General features: G+C 46.9%; 1 protein-coding gene across 1 annotated transcript in view; it reads left to right on the top strand.

Annotated features, from left to right (window-relative positions):
- The first annotated feature begins 2,536 nt into the window (after positions 1-2,536).
- The window catches only part of LOC140191121 (tetraspanin-1-like), a 30,768-nt gene continuing 22,573 nt past the window's right edge, over positions 2,537-10,731 (top strand). Inside the window, exons 1-2 of the mRNA XM_072248226.1 lie at positions 2,537-2,593; positions 9,448-9,528. Coding sequence (XP_072104327.1) covers positions 9,472-9,528 — 57 coding nt within the window. The 5' untranslated portion in view covers positions 2,537-2,593; positions 9,448-9,471. The remainder of the gene's footprint in view (positions 2,594-9,447; positions 9,529-10,731) is intronic.

The following is a 10,731-nucleotide window of genomic DNA, read 5'->3' as shown; positions in this document are numbered from 1 at the left end:
GACGAAAAGTCTGTTGGCTGGGTGGGTCGTGTCCTTGATTATCCTGGCAGCACTGCTCCGATAGCGTGCGGTGTAAAGTGAGTCCACGGATGGAAGATTGGTTTGTGTGATGTGCTGCGCCGTGTTCACGATCTTCTGCAGCTTCTTTCGGTCTTGGACAGGACAACTTCCATACCAGGTTGTGATGCACCCTAGAAGAATGCTTTCTACCGTGCACCTATAAAAATTAGTGAGAGTTTTAGGGGACTGGCCAAATTTCTTTAGATTTCTCAGGAAGTAAAGGTTGGACCAAGTCAAGTCATTTGTGATATTGACCCCGAGGAACTTAAAGCTTTTGACCTGTTCCACTTGCGCACCACCGATGTAGACTGGGTCGTGCAGTCTGCTACTCCTTCTGAAGTCAACAAACAATTCCTTCATCTTGCTGATGTTGAGGGATAGGTTATTGTCTTCGCACCATGCCACTAGGTTCTTAATTTCCTCTCTGTACTCAAACTCATCATTACCCGAGATGCGGCCTACAATTGTTGTGTCATCAGCAAACTTATATATTGAGTTCCATGGAAACTTGGCTACACAATCATGGGTGTACAGTGAGTACAGCAGGGGGCTGAGTACACAGCCTTGTGAGGCACCGGTGCTCAGAGTGATTGTAGAGGAGAACTTGTCCCCTATTTTTACAGCCTGGGTCCTGTCTGTGAGGAAGTTGAAGATCCAGCTGCAGATCTGAGTGCTAAGGCCCAGGTTCCGGAGCTTAGGAATCAGCTTATTTGGAATGATGGTATTAAAGGCAGAGCTGTAGTCAATGAAAAGGAGCCTTACGTATGCGTCTTCATTCTCCAGGTGTTCTAAGGAGGAATGTAGGGCCAGACAGATGGCATCTGCCGTTGACCTGTTGCTCCGGTAGGCGAATTGCAAAGCGTCAAGGTTGACCGATAGGCTGTGGCTGATGTGTGCCATAACCAATCTCTCGAAACACTTCATAGCAATTGATGTCAGAGCCACAGGTTGATAGTCATTCAGGCATGCCACCTTGCTCTTCTTCGGCACTGGGATTATCATTGCCTTCTTAAAACACGAGGGGATCTTAGACTGAAGCAAGGAGCAGTTGAAGATGTCAGCAAACACTCCAGCTAGCTCGCTTGCACAGGCTCGGAGAACCCGTCCCGGGATGCTATCTGGGCCCATCCCCTTCCTTGGATTTGTCTTCAGGAAGGCCCTTCTGAAGTCCTCCTCGGTGACGATGAATCTCGATTCCACCAGGTCCGGTTCATCCAGAGGGAGCGGGACGCTCCTCTTCTGTTTGAATCTTGCGTAGAATATGTTAAGTTCATCAGGAAGAGAAGCGCCACAGTTATCGATATTCCCAGCCTTTTCTTTGCACCCAGTGATCTCATTTAGACCCTGCCATAGTCTACTGGCATCTTTTTGGTTAGCCTGGGCTTCCAACTTGGCTCAATATTGCCTCTTGGTGCCCTTAATGGCTTTCCGGAGTCCACGCCTGGATTCCATGTAGCGACTGGTATCCCCGGACCTAAAAGCCGCAGCTCTAGTCTTTAAAAGGGACTTGACCTCATAATTCATCCAAGGTTTCTGGTTAGGGAATACCCGGATCATCTTGCGAGACACACAGTCCTCCGTGCATTTCCAAATAAAGTCTGTGACAGCTGAGGCATACTCATCGAGGTTAGCTGCCGAGTACTTGAGTACTAACCAGTCCACCGATTCAAAGCAGTCACGGGGGACTTCATCCGTTTCTTCCATCCAACGCGACACTACTTTTGACACCGTGACCTCCCGCTTCAGTTTCTGTTTGTAAGCCGGGAGGAGGAGTACGGCCTGATGGTCCAATTTTCCGAAGTAAGGTTGTGGGATGGAACGGTAGGCATCCTTCACATCTGTGTAGCAGTGGTCAAGTATATTCGGGCCTCTACTGGGGCAGGAGACATGTTGGTATAACTTTGGCAGCACCTTTCTGAGGTTGGCCTGGTTAAAGTCCCTGGCTGTAATGAGCAAAGCCTCCAGAAACCTGGTCTCAAGTTCACTGATGTTGGCATACAGTATGTTCAGAGCACACTCCACGTCCACCTGGGGGGGAATGTAGACCACTGTCAGTATGACCAAGGTGAATTCCCATGGCAGATAGTAGGGACGACACTTCACCGACAGGTGTTCCAGGTCCGGGCTGCAGGAGCTTGTCGGTGCCACTGTGTCCAAACACCACCCAGTGTTGATCAGTAGGCAGACAGCACCTCCCCTCGTCTTGCCCGAAGACGCCATGCGATCCATCTGATGGATCGAAAATCCCTCCAGTCGGATGGCACAGTCGGGGAGGCAGGGGAGAGCCAGGTCTCAGTGAAACATTATGCACAGCAGTTCTGCATCTCCCTGCAGTAGGTGAGTCTCCCTTTAAGATCATCCACCTTGTTCTCTGAGGCTCGCACATTAGCTAGTAGGATGGTGGGCATAGGGACCCTGAAGCCCCCCAGCTTCAATCTGACCAGCAGCCCAGCTCTTTTCCCACGCTTCCTCAGTAAATAGTGCATCTTTCCAGGTTTCCATCGATGCAGTGTGTTGTTGTCAGTTCTTTGAGGTTGGTGGACACGTCCCGCGGGGATCGATCGGCTGGTCGCGTTGTCGGGTCGGGCCGGGCCGAGCCGAGTAACGGTTCACTGCCACTTCCAGCTGCCGGGGGCCCGGGCTGTCGATTGGGTCGGGCCCCGAAGCCGACACTTAATCCCGGATGGCCGGGCTCCTGGCCGAAACAAGTCCGTAAGCCGAGTCATGGTTGCGGAGGCCTCCGCTCCAGCCGAGCCTCGGGCTCTATTTCCGAGGTCGGCGGCGGAGGCCTCATGTCTGGCAGCTGTGGATGACCACCAACGGGGCTTTTCGGTGGTCGCTCCGGGGGCACCTTGAGGTCTCCGCCGTCACTTCTGTGTGGTCGTCTGCTCCGGAGAGGTGCTGCTCGGAATGGGCCGCGTCTCCAAGCGCTCCGGCGCGGTAGCAGGCCGCGGGTCTCCGGGAACGTGGTGGGCCTCGTTGGCCGGGTCCAGGTGCGGTCCGGAGTTTGAGACGCAGTTCTGGCGCGGTGGTCTCCGGCTGGGTCAGTAGCTTCGCCAGGCTGTTGTTGATCTGGACTGGAGGTTTAGAAGGGTTTCTCGGGGAGAGGGCAGTTTGCTCGGGAGGTTACCGGCGCCATCTTTAAGTTTTTGTCCTGCAGTATAGGAGAGGTGAACCTGAATGTATTCCGGTACATCGCCTTAAACCGGCCCGCCAAGATTGGGAGGACCCCCCTGCCTGTCAACACACCCGCTGTGCCTCCACCCGTGGGACATAGGACCTGAGCTGAGCTCCGGACAGGCTTACAATGCGGTTTTAGTGAATTCTGGGCGGCGGGGTGAGGTGAGTCCTGTGTAAGGTGATGTACATAAGACATCTTCAAGGAGAAGTGCCTCAGAAAGGCAGCACCCATTATTAAGGATCCATCACCCAGGACAGGCCTTCTTCTCATTGTTACCATCAGGTAGGAGGTACAGAAGCCTGAAGGCACACACTCAGTGATTCAGGAACAGCTTCTTCCTCTCTGTCATACAATTCCTAAATGGACATTGAACCCATGAACACTACCTCACTTTTTCAGTTTATTCTGCTTTTGCACTGTTTTTTCTTTTTTTTTCCCCCCCCCCACATTTATTGTGTATTGCAATGTACCGCTGCTGTTAAGTTAACAAATTCCGCGACATACGCCGGTGATGTTAAGCCTGACTTTGGTTCTGATTCGCAGCCACCGACATTGAGTTGGGGTTCACTTGAAGAGGCTGGTCTGATGTGATGTTGTAATTATGTGAAGTTCGGTTACCGTGCTTCATGTTCAGTGTTTGGAGTACAATAAATGAGTTAATACTGTTTTTCTTAAGAATGAACCACTTCATATTGTTTTATTTATGAAAACCTACAATAGAACTCCAACTATCTGATGTACTGTTACTGTATTTTGATCATTTATTAGGGTGTTATTCATTACAAAGTATAATATAGATTAATACAAGCAAGTATTCTGTTTTCCACTGTCTGATATCTCTGTCATCTTCCTTGTGAGTAAATTTGCTCTTGCTGTGTGCTAGTTTAAGAGACAACACCATGGTGCAACTAGCAGAGCCCCTCCTTCACAACTTCCGTGATTCTGATGCTGTCTGTGTGGTGTTTGCATGTTCCCCTGTGATTGTGTAGGTCAAAGTTAGAAGTAAATTTATTATCAAAGTTTGTATATGTCACACTATACACCCTGAGATTCATTTTATTGCAAGTATTTGCAGGAATATAATGAAATACAGTAGAATTTATAAATAAAGACTGACAAATGTACAAAACCAGACAAAATTGTACAATTAAAAATTAAGTACATAAGACTGAGAACATCAGTTGCAGGGTCCCTGAAAGTGAGTCTGTGGGTTGTGGAATCAATTGGGAGTTGAGCGAGTGAGGATTTCCATGGGTCTCCCAAAGACATGCAGGTTGATAAGTAAAATGGCTGCTCCATAGCCCCTAGTGTGAATAAGTGGACTGGGTGAATGATGGAATCTGGGTGGGGATTGTTGGAATGAGGGGAGATTGGGTTAAACGGAAAATTAATAGGGTAATTGCATTGCTTTGAGTCAGCACGGGCTCGATGAGCCAAATGACTTCTTCCTATGTTGTAAGGGGGTCTGTAAACAGTCATGCCATGAGAAAATATTGCTTTGCCTGTTGAGTCTATGTCAGCTCCTCATGGAATTGGTTTATTGCTGTCACACATACCAAGATACAGTGAAAAACTGGTCTTGCACAGTGCATTGAGGTAGAACACAGTAAAGCAGAAACAATATAGAATAAAATGTTACAGCTACAGAGAAAGTACAGTACACAATAAGGTGCAAGCTTATTACAAGGCCAAGAGTCCATCCTATTCTACTAGGGAAAGGTTTAATAGTCTTCTAACAGCAGGGTAGAAGCTGTCCTTGCGCCTGGTGGTACAGGCTTTCGGGCTTTTATATCTTCTTTTGAACTTGATGGGAGAGGGGAGAGAAAAGAGACTATCTAGGGTGGCTGGGATCTTTGATTACGTTGGCTGTCTCACTGAAGCAATGTCATGACCAGCTTGGTAAAGTACTTTGTGATAGTAGATGTTAGAGACACTGGACGGTGCTCGTTTATGCACACTATCCTGCTTTTCTGAGGTAGATGGACAATAATGGTCTTCAAGCAGGAGGAAATCACAGACTGAAGCAGGGAAAGGTTAAGAATGTCTGCAAATACTCCTGCCAGCTAATCTGCACAGGATCTAATGGCATGGCCAGTTTCTGCACTCACTTGCAGAGCAGTTGCTTTACCAAGCCTTGATGCATACAAATAGGGTGCTTTCTATGGTGCATGGATAAGAATTGGTAAGGGTCGGCAGGAACGTGCCAAGTTTCTTTAGCCTCCCAAGAAAGTAGAGGCATTGGTGAGCTTTCTTGCCATGCAATCTATGTGGTTGGACTAGTACAATCTATAGGAACTTGAAGCTTTCACCCCACTCAGCATCACTGATGTAGAGAAGAGCTCGTGCACCCATTCCCTTCCTGAAGGCAATGGTCATCTCCTTCATTTAGCTGTCATTGAGGAAAGGTTGTGGTCATGACGCCATTTATCCATCTCCTACCCCTGCAAACTTGTAGATGGAGTTAAAGCAGTATCTGGCCGTATGCTGTCATGTGTGCACAGGGGGTGTGGTGGGGACTGAGGGCACAGCCCTGTTGAGCACCAGTGTTTAGATTAATTGTTTTGGATGTGTTGCTGCTATCATTTCTGACTGCAGCCTGTTAAGGATCCAGTTGCAGAGGGAGACACTGAATCCCAGGTTTCAGAGTTTCCTGACGAAGGGTCTCGGCCTGAAACGTCGACTGCACCTCTTCCTAGAGATGCTGCCTGGCCTGCTGCATTCACCAGCAACTTTTATGTGTGTTTCAGAGTTTCCTGATGTGTTTGCTTGGAATTATAGTATTGTAGGCTGAATTATAGTCAATAAGCAATAGTCTGACGTAACACACACAAAATATTGGAGGAACTCAGCAGGCCAGGCAGCATCTATGGAAGTCAGTAAACAGTTGACATTTGGGGCTGGTCTGTTGTAGGTGTCTTTACTGTCCAGATGCTCCAGAGATGAGAGTAGGACCAGAGAGATGGCATCCACTGTAGGCCTGTGCCAGCGGGATTGCATTGGGATGAGGTTGCATTGGGATGAGGTTGTCTGGAAGGCAGGAGTTGATGCGTGCCATGACCAGCTCCTCGAAGCACTTCGTGATGGTAGATGATAGAGTCAATGGGTGGCAGTCGTTTAGGCACGTTATCTTATTTTTCTTAGGTACCAGAATGACAGTGGTCTTCTTAAAGCAGGAGGGAGTCACAGATTGTAGCAGGAGGAGGTTAAAACTGTCTGCAAATTTTCTTGCTGATCTGATCTGCACAGTATAAGAACACAGCCAGAGAAACCATCTAGGTGAGATGCTTTCCATGGGTTCACTCTCCAGAGGATTGAGGATGCACCATGAGGATTGGCCCGTCGGGCTATTCCCCCACTCTTTCCCCATAGTTTTGCATTAATTCACTCTCAGGTGGTTGTCCACTTCCCTTTTACAAACACTGATTGATGGTGGTTGAATTATTTGCCAATGGATACAGCATCCCTTTTTTCCCCCTTCTAAACCAGGCATCAAAACATTATTCATCTCTTCCTGCGTCAAGGAGGACACCAGCCTCGAACATCTCTCTTCACTTGAACCACTCAGGCTTATTCAGAAAGAAGGCATGGGATCCAGGGAAGTTTGGCCAGGTGGATTCAGAATTGGCTTGCCTGCAGAAGGCAGAGGGTGGTGGTGGAGGGAGTACATTCAGATTGGAGGATTGTGACTAGTGGTGTCCCACAAGGATCTGTTCTGGGACCTCTACTTTTCGTGATTTTTATTAACGACCTGGATGTGGGGGTAGAAGGGTGTTTTGGCAAATTTGCAGACGACACAAAGGTTGGTGGTGGTGTAGATAGTGTAGAGGATTGTCAAAGATTGCAGAGAGACATTGATAGGATGCAGAAGTGGGCTGAGAGGTGGCAGATGGAGTTCAACCCGGAGAAGTGTGAGGTGGTACACTATGGAAGGACAAACTCCAAGGCAGAGTACAAGGTAAATGGCAGGATACTTGGTAGTGTGGAGGAGCAGAGGGATCTCGGGGTACATGTCCACAGGTCCCTGAAAGTTGCCTCACAGGTGGATAGGGTAGTTAAGAAAGCTTATAGGGTGTTAGCTTTCATAAGTCGAGGGATAGAGTTTAAGAGTGGCGATGTAATGATGCAGCTCTATAAAACTCTGGTTAGGCCACACTTGGAGTACTGTGTCCAGTTCTGGTTACCTCACTATAGGAAGGATGTGGAAGCATTGGAAAGAGTACAGAGGAGATTTACCAGGATGCTGCCTGGTTTAGAAAGTATGCATTATGATCAGAGATTAAGGGAGCTAGGGCTTTACTCTTTGGAGAGAAGGAGGATGAGAGGAGACATGATAGAGGTGTACAAGATAATAAGACGAATAGATAGAGTGGATAGACAGCACCTCTTCCCCAGGGCACCACTGCTCAATACAAGAGGAAATGGCTTTAAGGTAAGGGGTGGGAAGTTCAAGGGGGATATTAGAGGAAGGTTTTTTACTCAGAGAGTGGTTGGTGTGTGGAATTCACTGCCTGAGTCAGTGGTGGAGGCAGATACAATAGTGAAGTTTAAGAGACTACTAGACAGGTATATGGAGGAATTTAAGGTGGGGGCTTATATGGGAGGCAGGGTTTGAGGGTCAGCACAACATTGTGGGCTGAAGGGCCTGTACTGTGCTGTACTATTCTATGTTCTATTCCAGTGAGTTAGTACTGCATCTTCTTGAGAACACCTTACCTCCAGGGGGCACAGCCTCAGAATACAAGGACGTCCCTTTAGAACCGATGTGAGCAAGGAATTTCTTTAGCCAGAGTGTGGTGTATCAGTGGAATTCATTGCCACAGATGGCTGTGGAGGACAAGTCATTGGCTATATTTAAAGTGGAGCTTGATAGGTTCTTGATTAGTTAGGGTGTCAAAAAGTACAGGGAGAAGGCAGTAGAATGGGGTTGAGAAGGATAATAAATCAACCACGACCAAATGGCAGAGCAGACTCGATGAGCCAAATGGCCTAATTCTGTTCCTAGGTCTTACGGTCTTTCCCAGAGCATGTTGACCAGAACCTTGCACACAAACCACAATTTGCAAAAAGCTTCCAAGAGCAAAATAGAGCGCTGGAAGTGTTAGATACAGAAAATATTGGATGATCAGCAGGTCAGGTAGCATCTGTACGGAGGGAAAAAGAGTTCCATGTTACATGCCAATGCCCTTTTATTAGGTTGGCTAATCCTTCTGTCGAACTGTTTAACTCCTGCATGTGCGATGTCTTAATGTTTTCTCCAAGAGGACCGCAATCTTGTCATGGTTTGTTGGCTTGTGTACCTCACTGGCCTGGAGAGCTATGCTAGCTGGGGTCAGGGCTTTATGTTCTGGCTCTTGGTTGGATCACCTATGCCAAACAGGTCAAAGAGTAGATGCCAGAGTGGTCCACCAGACCTCCAGGTTCAGGGGTTCATCTCAGGGCTAACAACCCTGACTGGTGAAACAAAATTGTCACAGAAACAGCAACGAAGAATGCTTCTGCATCTGAGTGGTACACGGAGTTCAGAAAAATAAAGGGCTGTGCGGTAAGGAGATTCTAGGCACTTTCTAGAGTAGGTTACATGGTTGGCCTGTAATGTGCTGTAGATGTCTATGTTTCTATGTTTTCTGAGTCTCCACACGGAACTTGTGTGACTGACAGTAGTGAAAATGGAGAAGAAGTTACTGACACAAGGGAGGAATCTCTGAACACTACTAGCAATGGAGGACCTTCATTGCTGCCTTAAACGCCAGCGGTGTAACATCCAGTAGGTAAGTTGTTTCATGTGTATGGGTTGCACAGAGTTGTGGATCACAGGTTCCATGTTTCATAGGAAGCCTTGAAAATATTTGAAATAGGAATTCTTTGTATTGTATACTTTCTAAGTTAATGTGAATTAAGTATGTATTAAATTGCAGCCGCAAATTTGCTTGTTCCTCCTGGACTTGGTTTTGTTATATGTGCTTACAATTATATCTAATTGTATAATTGTTTACACAGTGCTGTTTGATCAGTCGAACTTGCTTGCTGGAGATCTGGTCATTGCTGGTACATTCCCAGTGTGTCCCCCAACAATGACACCACCAAAGAATTCTGAGCAGGAGATCACAGGAGGGAATTGTTCTTGCTGTTCTGCTTTACAAGATTCTAAAAAATGAATTATTTATAATAAAGAATATTAAATAAAATGATCTTTTTTTTATTTTCAGATTATACAAAACACAAACAAAAAGATGTCGTTCTACAAACTTCTGAAGATGGCAATGTTTGCTGTCAATTTCATCATCTTTGTAAGTAAACCGTTGAATATTTCACTAGAAGTGCTTGTTACTGCATGGAGTATTGTGAGCAGCTTTGGGCCTCTTATCTCAGAAAGAATGTGATGGCATTCGAGAGGGTCCAGAGGAGGTTCACGAGAATGATACTGGGAATGAAATGGTTAACATATGAGGAGCATTCGATGGCCCTGGGCCTTTACACAATGGAGTTTAGAAGAAGGGAGGGGGGAATCTCATTGAAACCTATTGAACATGGAAAGGCCTAGACAGAGTGGGTGCGGAGAGGACGTTTTCTAAAGAACAGGAGCTAGGAATAGAGGGCACAGCCTGAAAATACAAGGATGTACAAGAACAGAGATGTGGACGCCAGAGGGAATCTATGGAATTCCTTGCCACAGACGGCTGAGGAGGCCAAGTCACTGGATACATTTAAGGTGGAGGTTGATAGATTCTTGATTAGTAAGGTCATTGAAGATTACAGGGAGGAAAAGGAGAATAAGGCTGAGAGGGCTCATAATCAGCCATGATGGAATGGCAGAGCAGACTCAATGGGCCGAATGGTCTAATTCAGTTCCTATGTCTTATGGTCTTACTACAGATTGGTGCAACACTTTTGATCGGTTGAAAGAAGAACAAACTTGTTTGATGCCCAGACTTGCAGTAAGGTCTGCAAAGTGGGTCGATACTAAACATAATCTTCCTGAAAATTCTGAGCAAGCTCCAGAAGGGACGTACCGAAAACCTGTGTCCCTAATGGGAGATCCAGCACCAGGGATATAGTCTCCCTGTAAGTGATCATCCATTACGATGGAGAGGAGGGTGAATTCCATCTCCCTGGTCATGATTCCATCTACAATAGAGAGCTGTGTAGGCTTTGATTATGTTCCAGAGTCAGGTTGACAGGTCAGTGGGCTGTAAAGTAGTCCTGGTTTACGGAAAGCAAGCAGGGAAGTGGAACTGAGATGAAGACCGAAGCAGCCACCGTCCATTTGAAAGTCCGAGCAGGAAGGAGGAGCCAACCAGCCTGATCCTTCTGCTGTTCCCATTCAAAGCAATGGGAATGACATGGATTCCCCTTAAAAGATCAGGAATTCATGACGGAATGTAATTCGCCAACACATCATTACAGGCTGCTATCTCAATATTTCATCCAGCATATCGAGTACAATTTAGTTCCTTCTTGCAAATTTAGATGATTTCCCAAACTGTACCCAT

The sequence above is a fragment of the Mobula birostris genome, chromosome 32 (genome assembly GCF_030028105.1).
Source record: "Mobula birostris isolate sMobBir1 chromosome 32, sMobBir1.hap1, whole genome shotgun sequence".
NCBI lineage: Eukaryota > Metazoa > Chordata > Chondrichthyes > Myliobatiformes > Myliobatidae > Mobula > Mobula birostris.
Note: the sequence above shows the minus strand (reverse complement) of the source record. Positions and strands in the feature narration are given on the sequence as shown.